Here is an 18,526-nt window from a genome sequence, read left to right on the forward strand (position 1 = left end):
ACTAAAATGACAATTTACTCTTTAGAATGTTATTTATGTTGCATGATATTTGACATGTGTAATGTCATTTTATATGCTTTAAATTGAATGGTTGGGTAGGATAAATAATAGTTTGCTCAGAGTTTGAGGATGATACTAGAAACTAAACAAATGTGCCACACGCATACGTCCAAATGTGCCACACGCATACGTCAGTTGAAACTAAACAAATCTTTTAAGTGGGTTCGATATCATAACGTCTAATCCATGGTATTCACCTATTGGTGCTTCATCGCGGCTTAAACTTGAAAATATGGCACATAAGTATGATTCGAACTCACGACGTCAAGTAGAATAAAAACCCTTAGTTTAACCATAATTAGGCAATACGGTATACCTTAAAGTATAAAGCGTTAATTTTAGCTGACTTGGCAAAGGTTAACGAAGGAACACCACTCCTTTCATAGATTAAGAGGCGTTAGAGACAAGATGTGTTAAAATGTTAATGGCCTTAATGCCTTATAATCTTCTACACTCACACACAATAATTTAAGAATTGTTTTTAAATTAAATTGAGAGTGTTAGGTGGGGTTAACCCATTTCTATGTAATAAAAATGGGTAAAAAGTAACTTACCTCAAATGACAACATTTGTACTAACCTAAAGTCGAAACGGTTAATTAGTTTTCCATCTTGGTTTTTTTACCCATCTATACACTTAACTTTAGTGGACAGTTATACACGTTGTGCTATTTTAAGAAATACAACATAGAAAAGGTCAAGGAAGCATACAAGCCTACCACTTCTACATGTAGCGAATACTAAGGTTGAAGTTTTCCTTGAAACCAATTATTCACAAACATCATCACCAATTCTATGATCGATCTCATGTTGGTTAGATTCACATAGAGAATGGAAAGTTATCTGAAGGAGAATTTTGAGGTTGAACCCAAGAACCCGACCGAAGAAGCCTTGAAGAAATGGCGGTCAGCCGTGTGGCTCGTAAAGAACCCTCGTCGACGCTTTCGAATGGTTGCGGATCTCGCCAAGCGCGCCGCAGCCGAGAAGAAACGTAGGAAGATCCAGGTTCGATCATTTTTTTTCTTTTATGTGTTAATATGTTGAAATATATATGTGTTTGTTTTGGATTTTATCATTTGCATGATCAGTTGCAGATTTAGAAAACTAGATTGAAAATTATTAGATCTAAATTTATAACTTTATATGTGTGTACACGTATCTCTTTTGCAGTTATCACAAAATTCTAAAATCAAACATACGAAAACTACATTGACCAAACAAAAAGTAAACCGGTTATTTTGTCCGGTGTTCATCTACATAACTAATTTTTCTTTATTTTGGTGTACGTACCATCAAAATTTATGTGAATTCAAGGCTCACATAGTTGCAACAGGTGGATTTTAGAAACAGATTTTAGGAGGTGTGTGTTCGTTGTTAATAAACAAACAAAAACTAGTTTTTGGTTCTCATGAGTTGTTTTATGTATAACACTTTTAGTGAAGCACCTAGATTTTTTTTTTCTATATTTACGGTGCTTGTATGTCTCTTAAGTCTTGACCCAACATTCAATTTTTTCGATGATGTATAGGCCAAAGAAATAATGCTACCTTCGAGGGCCCCCGCCATATACTATATAGATAGGTCCATGTATACATATATGATATATGCATTGCCATTTATACGCGTACATATATTCATTGTTTAAAGACTTTTCCTATGTTTGAAATTGAAAAGTAGCACTAGATTATTAGTCTGATAACTATGTGGCAAACGAGCACAGCACGACAGCCAAGCCTGTATGTCCTAAAAACACATTAGTACATGACTTGAATCCAAGTAGTATATATAGGTCGAAGAATCAATTAACAATATATAAGATCTCTCATATATTTTTAAAATTGATTTGTAATTTATACAAAAGAGATATCAGAGATTAAATTACAAGAAACATGTAACCTCGAAACAAGAATTAATAGAATTGCTTATTGAAACAAAGAGCTTAATATATAAGATCCGTTAAAAAAATTAATATAATAATGGTAATATGTAAACTGGACCCCGGTGAACTGACCCTTATGAAATAAGTCCTTAATTCTCTTAATTCTTATTTTCTTTTTTTATAATTTTAGATATTAATATAGGTTATATCAAGTAGCCTACTAGCTTTGAATACGTCTTTGTGTTGTGATGGCTTCGTTAATTCCTTTATATTATCTAGGGATTTATGAACGCTAAATCAAACAAAATATGGTCCAAATTATTGATTATTATGCTGAAATTTAAGAACTCAAAATTAATCTCGATAGTGAACTAATTAAATCAAACCAATTCCGAAACATCCTTAGAGCAACCACAACACACTCCGGTTCTCTAGGTTTGAATCTAGGTGGCAATGGACAAACTTGGATGACATAAACCTCCTTGTTGTGGAGTAACGTCCATGAAGACAAGCTTGTCTCTACAAACCAATACCCATTTAATATTTTTTAATGGAATTTGTGAAGGCTTGTCGTTGTGAAAGAAAATAGGGTTTTTGAGAAAAGTTTAAAATGTGACGTGTGACGATGATATAGCGGTTTATATGACTTTGTTGGTGTAGATGTTCTTAGTGAATCCACAATAGCTAATTTTTTAGGTAGTTTTTCTTGTTATTTTTACACGTCATTAATTATTATCCATTTTTATCTATTGTGGGTATCAATTTTATGACCTATTTTTATATTAATTCTTAGGTAAAAATAAGGAACAAAAAAATTAAGATGGAGGTTGGGTCTTTTGCAAGCGGTGGAGCCGGGTGAAGGGCTGAGTAGTGAATTAAAAAAATAATATAAAAATAAATGTAAAAGATAGTGATAATGTGATAATATTTTTAATTGTTTTTTTTTACTCTTTATTGAGTGGGTTTTGTGCGTTTAAAAAATTGTGGTGTTATGATATTAATGCTTACTAGACATGTTTTTTGGTATTTTCATGCCCTTATATTATGGATGCTCTTACAAACCGATGATCGGTTCAATCTTTGCTATTTTATCAAACGTTTCGACAAATTAATGTAAGTTAGGTAAGAAAATAAGAGAATATTTAAGCTGATAAAAATAATATTAGTTAATACCAAAAAACATCATCAACTCAACTTTGTTTATATTCTCTAGTTTTTTTTAAGTTCGTATTTTGTAATAAAAAGGTAAAATAACTTATTATCTTTACATTTGATGAGGTAAAATAACTCATCATTCAAGGGTATGAGTCTCACCAAACTCAGATAGCTTTTAAACGAGTTATAACATCTCATTAAATTAAAAATTAATCTCATCAAATATCTGATATGAAAATCCTATAAAATAGATATATATTAAAAATTAATATCCTATTTTTTTAAAAAAAGATATTATTTATAACTAAAAAACAATTTTTTAGTAAAAAAAAATAAACGGGTGAAAGTTGAAACAATCATTCTAGTTAACCTGCTATTAGTCGATTAATGCCATCTAAGCTTCAATCTCAATTCCTGCAAATCCACTGTTAGTTTCTTTACATCTTGTGTAATTGACTAATTGACTATTTCGTATACAAACTTTATGTTTGCCTCAATCATTGTTCATGTGTGATGTTTGTTCGATTCGATTCTCGATTCCTAGACCACTATTCAAACAACCTACATTATGTAGCTTAATTAGATCAGCTTGATTCGCGATTCCTAGATTTTCAAACAACCTTGATTTTCATGAAGGTAAAACAAGATTTTATTGATAAGACCTAATTAGTCAGGCGTCTGGTCTAATGGCATGAGGGTGATGACTAAGGATTGAATTCTTATGATCTCGTGTTCGAAACCTAACTTAATAGAGGTTTCCCACCGTGGGGGGTTGCCTCGTTGATAGTGTTTTTGGATGAGTCATGGTTGGAGCGTCAAAATTAATATGAACAGTTAGCATCTTATCCCGTCTTAAAAAGACTCACTCACTCACATATTGAGATAATTTTAAACGCTATAAGAACAAAAGGTATCATCATATTTCAACAGTCACGTAGCCTATTTCTCACATAGCACGCTTAGATTTCCCACATGTATATGGCACACGCATTTACGATGATCCTGTGTATTTAACAATTACTTGTGTGGATTTTCATTACTCGAAACCCGATTCTAAATTCATCTCAAAAGCCAACTCAAAATAGCAAAATATTTCACTAGACTTTTAATTTATTATAACTTCAATATACTATTTATTACATTTCTAATACACTATTACACATCAACATTACAGTATTGATGCAGCTAAACAAATAAGTGATCTTAGATTCGTACCTAATATCATATCTGTCTCAACCCCGCAAAAAACTCTATAATTGTGTATTTAGTCTCGTACCTGAATGCCTATCCTTAATGTTTTGGATTCTCCCATCAATTTAAGGTTTTCCTATCATCGCCAAAGTTGCCTTGTGTTCGTGGTCTTGTTTTGTTTATAAAAGTTTATCTAGAGGTACACGATTGATATTGATCAACTATGGAATTTCTTTCCGCACAGGACCGGCTCTAGGGAGAGTGAAATGAAGCTAGGGTTTAGGTCCTCACTTTCCAAGGCCCCAATTTCCAAAACAAAATTAATAACTACACATTTGTAACTTGGGATTTGGATTAGCGTGTGTAATTTGAGCGGTGTTTAAACTGAATTAGGTCTGGAAAGTGTGAGAAACTGCATTACTTCTGTATTTGCAAAAAATTACTTCTGTATTTGCAAAAAAAATAATAACATCTAGATTTATTTGAAATGAAAGCAAGCTAACATTTTTACAAAAAGACCTCGTTTTTAGACATCATTTTAAGCCTCCAAAGAGATTAAGCCGAGCCTGTGTGCGCTTGACATTGATCCTTGTTTACAAGGCTACGTGTTATGTTAATATGTAAATAATAGACCATACTCACATCAATGACGTTACTAATTATCATTATTGAGGTGATTATTATTAAGCCGTGTGTACAAATTGCGGTTCTTTTCGGTTATTACTCGTTAACCAAAATCATAATCGCTAGCTTCCAATACGAGATTTCCTTTGCCATAACCATACCCATAACCGAACTTAGGTTTCGGTTAATCGATTATGAAGCTCATTTATGGTTGGGTGTTGGTTGATTTGAACTAAATGAACATGGAAAAAGAATCGATGACATCAAATGGGAAGTGAATGGATGTAACTATATACACTCATACATTTCAAGGTTTTTCGTGACAATACTTACACATATACCCAATCCATACATACAAACATATATTCATATCGACGTAAGCATGTCTTATTTTTTTTATTCGGTTAATGTTGGGACACCCTTAACCATAACCATGACCAATTAATTGGTTAATCAAATAACCTTAACCATGACTCTTGGTAATCGATTAACTCGGTTCGGTGACGGTTTGATTATTTTTTTATTTCAGCCCCTCACCCTACGTATAAGGGCCATTTAGGCTAGTCAATGTTGACCGTTTAAAAACGTTATATGACTAATGATGTGTAAGGCCCTGTTACCGGTAGCCCTACTTTCGTGTTGGATTTACTCATAAACACAGTTTTAAATATCAGAGTTAATTAAAACATTCGCGGAACATTAAAAACATTCAAACCATTACATTCCATAACCATAATTCTTGTCTTATCGGGCATTCATAGTCATTTAAAAACAAAACATAGTCTTTTAAAATAAAACATCATAGCAAAATCTTCAGATGCCAGCTTCATCCAACTCTGCCATGTGTCCTCCTCAAGCTACCTGCCTCATTCTAGTCACCTGCGTGCATACTAAAAGTCAGCTACGCTGAGTGAGTTCTAGTTAATCACATAATCATACAGTACCTTCTTACATTTCATACTTAACCTCTTAACTTTCTTTCACACACACATAAGTGCATATACTTTCATTCTTACCTTTATACTTTCTTTACATACATAATCATACGTTTTAAAGAGCCTTTCGCCCTATAACCTCACAGATATTATAAGGGTCTGGTCCCTAACATCACAGATATTATAAGGTTCTGGTCCTTAACATCACAGATATTATAAGGGTCTGGTCCCTAACATCACAGATATTATTAGGGTCTGGTCCCTTTGTTTCGTGTAACTGTACCATACCTGTTCATACATACTTTCCTTGACAATACGTGCAATCTCCGAAGAGCGTTCACGTACCATCATCATAACATACATACATTATGCATACATCATATATTCATACATACATCATATCTCTCATCATACTTATCAATCATATCTTAACTACCACCTGACGGTTCATGCAATATCCGAAGATCGTTCACGCACCGTCAAGCAATCATCATACATAAATCATACAAGGCATACACTTATCACTTAAGATAAGTGTATTAACTATCACATCGAGTATGCACACAGCCCTGAAAACATAACAAGGAAGTAGGGCTAGAAACTCACCTGAATCCTGTTATGCTCTCCGTTAATCGTTATTCCCTTCTTGAGTTGTGCACGGCTAACTGTATAATATTTACACGTATCAATTAACTACTACTACTCATGTTGTATTTCTATCTTTATATAACCCACAACGAACAGGGGTCCGGGGCAGCGCCCCTGGCAGCGGGGTCTAAGGGCGGCAGCCCCTAGCAGGGTCCAAGGGGCAGAGCCCCTGGCTGGGGTCGAGCTGCCAGGTCAGCTTGGAAAAATTTTATTTCCATTAACTGTCTTAACACATTTTTCATTAGGTTTTTAATTTATTTTCCAATTTGCTAACTCCAGCGAACTTATCATTAAGCGAACTTAACAATAAGCGAACTTAACATTAAGCGAACTTACTGTAAGCGAACTTAGTGTTAAGCGAACTTAACATCAAGCAAACTTAACATTAAGCGAACTTACTTTAAGCGAACTTAGTGTTAAGCGAACTTAACATTAAACGAACTTATCACCAGGCGAAGTTAATTGCAGGCGAAGTTAGACATCAGCGAACTTGGGGTCCAGCGAAGTTAATCATAGGCGAACTTGTCAACAAGCGAAGTTATCAGTTAGGCGAACTTGCTTGCAAGCGAAGTTAAGCTTGCAGGCGAAGTTATGGCTGGGCGAACTTAGCTTGCAGGCGAAGTTAAGCTTGCAGGCGAAGTTGCCCAGCTGCGCCTCTGTTCAATCTTAATCCCCCAAAATCATCATCGTTTTACTGAGAAATCCATGGGTATGGTATTTGACTAACCCGCGATCATTCCTATGGTCGTTTTTGGATAAGATTTGACCCGAAAACACGTAAAGTTTGGACCTTTAATTTCATGAACGTTCAATACAAGATCTACGGTTTATCTTAAACGAACCGTACATGTTTATGGGTTTACTAGGTTCGTCCTAGAATCAAGTTCGCTACTTTACGTTTCGTTTATACCCGATCTATCACCGTTTCAAGCTTCAAGGCTAAACGTTCAATAAAACGTAAACTTTAAAGGTCAAGAACATACCTTTTGTGCTCGTTCGATCTTGGTTAGCTTGTTTAGGAACTCTAGATCTCGTATCTATCTTGAATCGCGTGTGCTTGCTCGGACCTCACCTCTCTTTCTCTCGGCCGAAATATGGCGGTGTGTGTTTTTGAGTGTGTAGAGATTTGGATGGATATAAATGAGGGTTTAGGGTTTTAGGTTGGTTTAAGAAGATATTTATACCCCTTGAACCCCATGGACCTAAAGCCCATTACCACTTAGTCCACCTTAATTAATCTAAGTCCATGATCCGTTTTTAACTCGATATTAATTAATTAATTAATAACGCGAAACCACTAAACGTAACTTTCTTTATTCAATATTATAAAATTTAGGATGTTATATGATGACTAAATTGATTCTGTATTTTTCTTCAAACAATAATCTTCAGCTAAAATCTTTTATGTTTCTAGAAACCCAATAAATTTACTAGCAAATTAAATGGCTAAACTCTTGAAACTGAAAATCCATAATGACCAACAAAACTGTTGATCATTTCACCACTAAACTGAAACTCCATAATAAAACAATTATAAAGCTGTTTCATCTGAAATAATTAGTTTACATGTTCATGGATGTTTCATGTTTGTATATGCACTGATTTTAATGTTTTGAAGGTGATTTTATTTAGCATAATAGCTAGCATTTGTACATTGACTTATGGCTTAACAAACCCATTCAACAAGCCATCCTTTGAAATATATGCATTTAGATTTAGAAACTTATACAGTTCACAATTACTTTTCCATAATGTAAACTCATTCATCATTCATTTCCTCTATGTTTCTTTAAACCAGGAAAAGATCCGCATCGCGTTGTATGTGCAAAAAGCCGCGTTACAATTCATTGACGGTACGATCCAAACTTTATAGTTCGTATAAATGTATTGTTTCCCGTCTAAATATTGTTATTCGGTTCATCCAGCCGCTAACAGAACCGAACGCAAGCTCTCTGAAGAAGTGGTCCAAGCGGGATACGACATTGAACCCGAGGACCTCGCGTACATAGTCCGGTCCCACAACAACAAAACGTACGACTTCCACGGTGGTCTTCAAGGACTCGCTAGAAAAGTCAAAGTGTCGCTACGCAACGGTGTCCTTTCGGGTGACATACCGAAAAGACAACAAATATTCGGGTACAATCAGTTTGTTGAAAAGCCGCAAAGACCGTTATGGATGTTTATATGGGACGCGTTACAAGACATGACATTAATAATATTAATGATGTGTGCCGTGATCTCGGTTGGTGTCGGGATCGCGACCGAGGGGTGGCCGAAAGGGATGTATGACGGGTTGGGAATAATATTGTGTATACTGCTTGTCGTGGTCGTGACCGCGGTTAGCGATTATAAACAATCGTTACAGTTTAAAGACTTGGACAAAGAAAAAAAGAACATTATTATTCAAGTTACGCGTGACGGGACTAGAAAAAAGGTGTCGATTTATGATTTGGTCGTCGGGGACATCGTTCATCTCTCTATCGGTGATCAAGTACCCGCGGATGGAGTATTTATTGACGGGTATAGTTTATCGATCGATGAATCGAGTTTGTCGGGTGAGAGTGAACCCGTTAATATTGATAAAAAGAAGCCGTTTTTGTTATCGGGTACTAAAGTTCAAGACGGGTCGGGTAAAATGTTGGTTACATCCGTCGGGATGAAAACCGAGTGGGGTCGGTTAATGGTTATGTTAAGCGAAGGTGGGGACGACGAGACCCCGTTGCAAGTGAAACTAAACGGGGTCGCTACGATTATTGGGAAAATCGGGTTGGCGTTCGCGGTGTTGACTTTTTTCGTGTTGACCTCTAGGTTTATACTAGTGAAGTTTATTCGTGGCGAGATGGGGAAATGGCGGATGAATGATGGGTTGGAGCTTTTGAATTACTTCGCAATCGCGGTTACGATACTCGTGGTCGCGGTTCCCGAGGGGCTCCCGTTGGCGGTCACGCTAAGTTTGGCATTCGCGATGAAGAAGTTGATGAACGACCGCGCGCTCGTGCGCCATCTTTCCGCGTGTGAAACAATGGGTTCCGCTACGTGTATTTGTACCGACAAAACCGGAACGTTAACCACGAATCATATGGTCGTGACGCGCTTATGGGCCGCGGGTGACACGAAGGATATTAAAACCAAAGAAAAGCTCAAATCGTCGATCTCCGAAAAGGTTTTAACCGTGCTGTTACAATCCGTGTTTCTAAACACGAATTCGGAAATCGTAAAGGACGATACGGGGAAAACGAGCATTATCGGTTCACCAACCGAAACTGCATTGCTCGAGTTCGGTTTACTTTTTCAAAACAATTACACTCAAGAAGCCAAGAATGTGAAGATCGTGAAAGTCGAGCCGTTTAATTCGGTTAAGAAGAAGATGTCGGTTTTAGTCGCGTTGTCGAACGGGAAGTTGCGAGCGTTTTGCAAAGGCGCGTCCGAGATAATATTAAACATGTGTGACAAGGTCATAAACGAGGACGGTGAAGTCGTTCAAATATCGGATAAACAACGGAAGGCGATAACAGACGTGATCAACGGGTTCGCGTGTGAAGCACTTCGAACAATATGTTTGGCTTTTAAAGATATTGAAACCGGTTCCACAAGTGACGACAGTAAAAGTAACAGTAACAGTAACGATATTCCCGAGAGTAACTACACAGTAATTGCTGTAGTGGGAATTAAGGACCCGGTAAGACCAGGGGTTAAGGAGGCGGTTAAGACGTGTTTGGACGCGGGGATAATGGTTCGGATGGTGACGGGCGATAATATTAATACGGCTAAGGCGATAGCGAAGGAATGCGGGATTTTGACAGCGGACGGGCTGGCTATTGACGGGCTGGCTTTTAGGGAAAAAAGCGACGTGCAGTTAAAAGAAATAATACCTCGGCTGCAAGTGATGGCGCGGTCGTTACCGCTCGATAAACATAAGTTGGTAACGTTTCTAAGGAACGAGTTGAAGGAAGTTGTGGCGGTAACGGGTGATGGGACTAATGATGCTCCGGCTTTGCATGAAGCGGATATTGGATTAGCTATGGGGATTGCCGGAACAGAGGTTTGTATATTATGTTTTCAACTTTTAATTTTGTGTATTTATAATAAAAATAGATTAGTACTAATTGTAAAAAAAAAAAGGTTAAACTAAAGTTTAGTGAAAGCAAAGAAAAGTGGTAAGAGGGTTGGGCCAACCCACCCTTTGGGTTTTGCCTCCCATATCGTTTTCTATTATAGGGGCCATGATTGAATCTTGGGGTGTTAAAACGGGTCGAATTCCACACGAACACGAAAATCACGTTAGACATGTGAGCCAGAAGATGATATGAATACTGACGGGTTTACACGAACACAACTCATTTAGCCCCCTTTGTTTTGCATGTTATTACTCGATAAGTACAAATTTACAACAAAAAGTATGAATATATAAAATAAAAACATATGCTTCAATTATAAAAGTTGATGTCAACCTCTTTTTCAGCTTTAAAATTTTCGCTTAACATACTCAACAGTCAACACCTTTTTTTGATATAACATAAAAAAAAAAAAAGAAAAAACAAAACACATTAGCTAAGCATGTTTACAGGTTTGACCCATAAATGAAATAAACTCTTTTATAGAAAACCAAACCTACAAATTTCTTGTTGAATTCATGTTGTTATATCGTTTATAGGTTGCAAAAGAAAATGCCGACGTGGTAATTATGGACGACAATTTCAAGACAATAGTGGTCGTCGCTAGATGGGGTCGTTCGGTCTACATTAACATCCAAAAGTTTGTGCAGTTTCAGTTAACCGTTAATGTTGTTGCACTCATGACCAATTTTGTTTCTGCATGCACATCAGGTGCGTTAAGTATATTTTTCTTTACATTTATTATTTATTGATGACACAATATTTCAGGGTCTGCTCCACTAACTGCGGTTCAATTGCTTTGGGTTAACATGATAATGGACACACTTGGTGCTTTAGCTTTAGCAACAGAGCCACCTCATGATGGGTTAATGAAAAGGCCGCCAATTGGGCGCGATGTTAATTTTATTACAAAGGTGATGTGGCGGAATATTATTGGTCAGAGCATTTATCAACTTATTGTTTTGGGTATCCTTCAGTTTAATGGGAAAAAGCTTCTTAATCTCAATGGTCCAGATTCTACCGCGGTTCTTAACACTATGATCTTTAACACCTTCGTGTTCTGCCAGGTAACATGATATTTCGGAAACTTTGAAGTTTATATGGGTGGTTTTTGAGTTTTCGTATGTTGTATAATGAGGTGTTTTGGAACAAAATGTGCTACAAGTTGAACTAGAGGGGAATTTTAGATTTCAAGTTATTTTGATGAAAAAGGATCAAACTTTTTTAATTTCTTTTCAGTAGAATTTAACTTATCTTACACTATAATAAATCATTTCTATGTTTCCATGTCTTTATAGATGATAGTTTGTCTAGCCATTTTCTTTTTATGTGTTTTTTTTCCAGGTATTTAATGAAATAAACAGTCGTGACATGGAGAAAATAAACGTGATAAAAGGAATGTTTGACAGTTGGGTGTTCATGATAGTGATGGTGTGTACCGTGACATTCCAAATCATCATAGTTGAACTGCTAGGCACCTTTGCATCAACGATTCCGCTAAGTGGGAACATGTGGTTGGCTAGTATTTTGATGGGAGCCGTGAGCATGCCGGTTGGAGTCGTCCTGAAATACATCCCCGTTGAGTCTTCCACACCGTCCCATGACGGCTATGAACCACTTCCCAGGGGTCCGGAATTGGCTTAAGGATTTCATTTTATTTATTCTTTGTGAGTTTGGTTTCAAATTTTTTAAAACCCACATGTTGGAGAGTAGAATAGAAGATTTGGGATTATTTTTTCAATTTTTGCGTTGCAGAACGGAACTTTGATTTGTTGCTCATCATTTATGGTATTTTCAATGACATTTTTTTTCTGGATTTATGAAAGTTACAAGTTTCTTAGTTCCATTGTTTAGTGTTTATTACTTTAAGCTTTAAAATCCGTGTAACATGTTATGATCCAAATAGTAAAAAAAAAAATGACATTTTCGAATTCAAAATTGTTATCTATCTATAATATATATAAACGGAAACATAAAAATCCTACGTGTCGCGTTGTGGTCGCTCCCCTATTTTTGGAGTCACCAGATTTGCTTGATTTTTAAATGGAGTCTTCTCATGCGTTTAACTCGAATTCATGGGTATGAGTCTTACCAAACCTATATATTCCTTAAACGGGTTATAACATCTCATTAAATTAAAAATTATTCTCATCAAATTATTGATGTAAAATCCTATAAAATAGGATATACTAAAAATTAATATCTTATTTATTTTAAAAAGATATATATATAATTTAAATTAAAAACTAATTTTATAGTAAAAAAAATAAATAAACGGGTCTTTGGTCTCATCAAACCATAAGTATATTATTAACTTTCATAAATATTATTTATAATTAAAAACACCAATTTTATAGTAAAAATGGAAACGGGTCTTGGGTCTCATCAAAACCATATAGCTTTTAAACTGGATTATAACATCTCATTTATTTGTGAAACAATTTATCATCAAATCATAAGTACATTGTTAGCTTTCATACAATAAAAAAATATAAATTCAAAAAATAAATAAATGTTAGAATAAACAATATAAAACAATCCCCGTAATACGAGGGATAAAAACTAGTGATTATATATACATCTAAAACGGATACAAATATCAAAATATAAATTAAAAACTGGGATTTGGTTTAGTAGACACCGTTCATTTTAAAACTAATTGAAGTTTAGCACTAAAGTTTATAATTATACAGTTAAACAAATATTCTGCTTTGATGTAATATGTTATCTAATTACTAAATTTCACACTATTTAATAACTAATTGTAATGATTTTTTAAGTATTTATTTTATTTTAAATAGCTTTAGACAAATTCTATTTTAAAAAATTAGGCCCATAAAGCTGTATGACCAAACTATCAAACCATGTGAGTCCATTCATAAAAGTAGTTATAATGTACAATTGTACATCATACATGCAATATCATCACATGTTATGAATGCATTATACACAAAATAAACCATCCTAGGCCAAAGATAGACTTCTTATGGAGTAATGTATGGCAATTATTTATGACTAGTTCGCTCAGATAAAACAAAAAAAGAAAAAAGAAGAAAATTTTGAGAAACGCTTGAAATCGTCAAGTTTTGTAAACGAGTTGAACTGAGCCCACTGAGTATGTAACGAGCTAGCCAATGTTGGCTCGTGTATTTGACTCGCTTAAATCAACCATAACTTTCAACATTTTATAGCTCGAGCACAAGCCAAATCAAACAATCTAACCCAGCCAAATGGTGTTGAATCAAATCTTTTTAACCAGACCGAAACCAAGCTTGAGCTCAAATTTCAGCTCGGTCTCGGCTCAGTTCCTGAAAAGCACTAATTGCAACAAGGTCGAATGGAGTAATTATATCTTAATGTAAAAAAGCAAAGATCAACATGCAGACACTAAATAGCCGCTCCAAATTGTAAAATTCAAACCGTCTACTTAAGATCCTTAACAACATTTTGACCAACATCTTATGAATCCTTGTATGTTTTACTATGTCACAAGGAAATAACCTAAGCTTCACTTGGAGATCTGCTAGACTGCGGTTCAGACACGTTTCTTCGCGTGAACAACTTGTTTATATCTTCCGTAACCACATTGCTCCTATAATGAATGTTCAATAAAACAAAGATCATTCTCCATAAAAAGGCACACAAAAAGGTTCAACTTATCATTTCATAAAATGTCTGGTTCAAAATAATCACATCCAAACATCACCGTAACAAAATAAACATCCAGCAAATAACATTACGATTAAAGATTCTACCAAATAATAACAATATCATGGCATATGAACTCACCTTCCGCTAAGCTGAGGTGGACAAAGAAGACCACTTGCGGTCTTTTGAACATTCTTTGAATGAGGCAGATTCCCTCTAGGAATCTTCCCGTGACGATAAGAACCTGCTGATTCTTTCAAATCCCGTTTGCGTGACTCGTTTTGCGCCATTGCAGCTGCAACCTTAGACGTGTGATCATAAACTCCACTCGTGTTGGACGGCAAAGATGGAGAATTCAAGAGAACCGATGCATCGGGTAGTTTTGATGGTACACTGATAACATTTAATGCTCCTCATAAAAAAGAACAAGTTATAAAAACAATTTCAGGTATTCAGATTCATCCAGTGTCGTAGAACTCGCTAGTCGGAGGGATTATTCGGATTGGACTTTAATTACCCAAAAATTAATCAGTCCGCGATTAAAAACCGGATTCTTATTTAATTTTTTTAGCATTGTGATCTTAACTCCTTATTATTTTTACAAAGGGTTAAATCAAACAAAACCCTAATAAATTAACACAAAAAATTCAGCTATAATAATAATAATAATAATAATAATAATAATAATAATAATAATAATAATAATAATCATGAATACAACAAAACTGTAGAGACTGAATGCATCTAGTCATACATTGAAGGACATGAATATGTTTAGTATAATTAAAACCCCCCTAATTTTATGCCTTTTTTTTGATAAACTGGAAACGAATTGATAATGAAAACAAACTTACTCGTTAGGCTGTGGAACGACAAGGTTAACGTTGTTGGGACCTTGTTCTTTACCGACCGGTTCGTCGTCTTCGTCCGATGAAGATGAAGCATAATCAACCAGCGACATCTTTTATTCCTCTCCTCTTGCTCTGTCTGTATCTCTAGGACAAGTGTTTGGTTGAGCCCTTGAACTTTTAGGATTTTGATAATATTTTGGAAATTTGGGCACAAAATATACCGACTATCCTCCACAAATAGGGCTGAACCCTGAACCGGACAAGACATTGTACGTGTTCGGATAAATGAACGGTTCACAAACACTCTACCATACAAAAATTCATGTCCGTGTAAACATACAAAACTAACGGACCCTAATGGACTCTAATGGGCAAACGATCACTAACAGACACTAATGAATATTAATGGATAAGCATACATAAACGACTCTACTGAACAAACGAGCATGAACGATTACATATTAATTTCAAAAAGTATAATCGTTACCGGACGCTCACGAACACGGCCTCTGTCAATGTTCTTTTGTTAAGCTTACCGAATGAATTTTTTTGTTCATGTCCAATTCGCTTATTAAACTGACGAGCATAAATGAGCGGACGTCAGCGAACTTCTCGACGAACGTCCGGGTATATGGTTCGTTTACAGCCCTATTCACTGGTTAAAGCGTTCATAACTTATTCTTAATCTTAACGTCTATCATTTAACTAAAAAACGTTGTTAAATAATACTTTTTTAATCTTACTTTACTACTTTTTTTTTCTCTTCTTTTACAATCACAAAATTATTATAAAAGAGGAATAGCGAGTTGATAAATGTACCAAATCACTATTCAATCCCAATTGAGGCATATGATTTGGTTCAACGTTCACAATTAGGTACTAACAGTTGAGTGGTCTACGAGCTGCATTAGATGGTTGCTCATCATACGGCCCACTAGCATCACTTGCCTCTATGGGTGTTCGCGGTTTGGTTTGAAACCGTTCAAACTGGTAATCGGTTTGGTTTCACGGTCGGTTTTTCCCTTACTTTTGGCCAGTCGTTCAGTTTTAAAACTTTCACACTGTAGTGAGCAATTTGGTTTGCGGTTTATATCGAAAACCGATCGTATGAAGCCGGATCGGACCATAAGATCGGTGTCTGTGTCGTATTAGTTATCATTAATTATTATTATTATTATTATTATTATTATTATTATTTAGATTTAGTTAATTTAAAACCAATAAAGTGGCTTAAAAGCCTTAAGATCTATTATTTTGTTACTAATGTGCAAATCCATTTTGTTTCGATTATCCTTCCAACTTTGTTTACATATGAAAACTTGAGTTTTGTAATCGAATCTAACTATTTAACTAACTAGAATATTTTAAGTCTACTTCAACAATGGTTACTTGTTGTATAAATAAATCATTACTTTTTATATAAGTTGCTTTAATGGTTACTAGGGTCGGTATCATTTAAGAACTTTAAAAAAATTAAGAACTCTTATGAACTCTAAATAATCAAACAATTTTTTAATTTTTTTATGTATTAACATTATTTAATAGTAGTTTTATTATTACTTTATATACAATTTTTTGATTACATATATTAATCACAAGTCTACATATATGTAATATTTATGTACTAACAAATTTACATAGGTGTAAAACAAAACATAGATATGTATAAATACTAATTTTCAAAATTGTAATTGTAAATATATATATAGAAAAATGATAAAAAGTACACTCAAATAACATTGACATACAAAGAATTTTATAAAACACGTTAGTTTTCAAGGGTTCTTTCAAATTATTAAATAATTTAACAGTTATGTAATGATACTATATATATATTATTGTGATGGCAACACTCGTCATGGCCCATTAATCAAAAATCGTGAAATCAAACTGTTAGTAATGGTCTGGTCTGGTTTGGTTTGGTTTTAGTCATCAACGGTTCGGTTTTGGTTTTCGGAAATAAAAAACGGTTACTAACGGTTTAAATAAGAATTTTTTTACAGTCACATTTTTTTAAGGACATGATCTATGATAGAGATTTATGAATCAGAGACATAGGATCAAGGTCAATGAATTTTACTAAATGGTACATGTGTTTTAGCTTTGTTTTAGCGTCCTGAATACACACTTGAAATGGATTTTGCATATCACTGTCTTTCTGGTTATGTGTTTATATGTGGTTTTATGATGTTATATCTGTTTCTGTTTTAATATGTTACCCTTCCACTACTTCTTTTGTAATTTGATACTTTTCTGTTTCTATAATTCTGTTTTTGTTGTTTGTCATTTGTTGTTGTCGGATGTTTCTCTTAAAGCAACCTCTATATCCCTAAGATTAGAGTTAAGGGTTGCCTACATCTCTCTAGAGCTATTCAAAAAGCTCACGGCTCGAAGCTCGCTCGAAATCGGCTTGATTGTAAACGAGCCGAGCCTAGCTCGACTCGATTTCTAAACGAGCCGAGCCTGAGCTAGACCCGGCTCGACTCGAGCTTTCTCGATAGGCTCGCTCGATAGGCTCGAACTATTTTATTTTAATTTATTATATATACATACATGCATATAATTATTGAACTCAATTATTTTAACACATGGGCTTTCCTTTAATCCTGCCCAATTTCCTTTCTCACTACATAGTCCATATTCATAATTCCATATACTGAGTAACTGAGAGATGAGACTTCATAGTTCACACACTCAATAATCAGTATACGTTTCATTTTCCACCCTAACCCTAGCCGCTCATATTAACCTCCGCCGCCGGCCGCCGCTCATATTAACCTCCGCCGCCGGCCGCCGCTCATATTCACCTCCGCCGCCAATTCGCCGCCATCGGCCGCCGCTCATAGATAATACTTCTCTGCTTGTTTTTGTATGTGGTTTGGTTTGACTTGTTGAACACATTTTGTTTTCGATGGTGTTATTAGACGTATTTATTTAGTTTGTATTTGGTTGGTGTTGATCTCAACGTCATATTTATATAGTTTAACTTTGATGGTTGCATATAATTGTTATTATTACAAGTAAAATCGAGCCAAATCGAGCCGAGCCGAGCCGGCTCGATTTAAAACCGAGCCGAGCTTGAGCTCATATTTTTAGCTCGATTTAGAGTTCGAGCTCGAGTCGAGCAAGCTCTATTGAATATCGAGCTGAGCTTGAGCTTGCCTTGGCTCGGGCTCGGCTCGGCTCGTGAACTGGCTTACATCTCACCATCTCAAGATCTTTCCAATAATTATGGTATTTGCAAGATCTACGGAGTATGATTGATTGTATCGATTAGTATCTAATAATTTATAAAATTGATTAGGATGGTACCACGTAGATTTGAGATATGTAGATCTTCGTTATTCATAACTACACGTTCTTGGTTGAAAAATTTTATTTCAGTATGTATATTTTAATAAAGAAAAGTTAGTCGTCTAGT

General features: G+C 35.2%; 2 protein-coding genes across 2 annotated transcripts; one reads left to right on the forward strand and one right to left on the reverse strand.

Moving 5' to 3' along the window:
* Positions 1-868: 868 nt before the first annotated feature.
* On the forward strand, positions 869-12,327 carry LOC143608340 (putative calcium-transporting ATPase 11, plasma membrane-type). The gene is made up of 6 exons (XM_077083394.1): positions 869-1,064; positions 8,290-8,344; positions 8,417-10,533; positions 11,146-11,317; positions 11,375-11,673; positions 11,951-12,327. The coding sequence occupies exons 1-6, from the start codon at positions 891-893 to the stop codon at positions 12,248-12,250; spliced, it is 3,117 nt and encodes a 1,038-aa protein (XP_076939509.1). The 5' UTR covers positions 869-890; the 3' UTR covers positions 12,251-12,327.
* Positions 12,328-13,740: 1,413 nt separating this feature from the next.
* Positions 13,741-15,243, reverse strand: LOC143608342 (uncharacterized). The gene is made up of 3 exons (XM_077083397.1): positions 15,109-15,243; positions 14,396-14,647; positions 13,741-14,198 (listed from the first exon to the last, which is right to left on the reverse strand). Exons 1-3 carry the CDS (start codon positions 15,213-15,215, stop codon positions 14,108-14,110), a joined length of 450 nt encoding a protein of 149 aa, XP_076939512.1. The 5' UTR covers positions 15,216-15,243; the 3' UTR covers positions 13,741-14,107.
* Positions 15,244-18,526: the final 3,283 nt, after the last annotated feature.

The sequence above is a fragment of the Bidens hawaiensis genome, unplaced genomic scaffold (genome assembly GCF_021521415.1).
Source record: "Bidens hawaiensis isolate Kalapana, Puna unplaced genomic scaffold, B.hawaiensis_p1.1 tig00419364_1, whole genome shotgun sequence".
Lineage (NCBI taxonomy): Eukaryota > Viridiplantae > Streptophyta > Magnoliopsida > Asterales > Asteraceae > Bidens > Bidens hawaiensis.

Coding starts and splice junctions, on each gene's coding strand:
- LOC143608342 (XM_077083397.1), bottom strand. CDS start 15,215: ATGTCGCTGGTTGATTATGCTTCATCTTCATCGGACGAAGACGACGAA. Junction 14,648..15,108: donor GTCGTTCCACAGCCTAACGA/GTAAGTTTGTTT, acceptor AAATGTTATCAG/TGTACCATCAAAACTACCCG. Junction 14,199..14,395: donor CCACCTCAGCTTAGCGGAAG/GTGAGTTCATAT, acceptor CATTCATTATAG/GAGCAATGTGGTTACGGAAG.
- LOC143608340 (XM_077083394.1), top strand. CDS start 891: ATGGAAAGTTATCTGAAGGAGAATTTTGAGGTTGAACCCAAGAACCCG. Junction 1,065..8,289: donor AGAAACGTAGGAAGATCCAG/GTTCGATCATTT, acceptor TCTTTAAACCAG/GAAAAGATCCGCATCGCGTT. Junction 10,534..11,145: donor TGGGGATTGCCGGAACAGAG/GTTTGTATATTA, acceptor TATCGTTTATAG/GTTGCAAAAGAAAATGCCGA.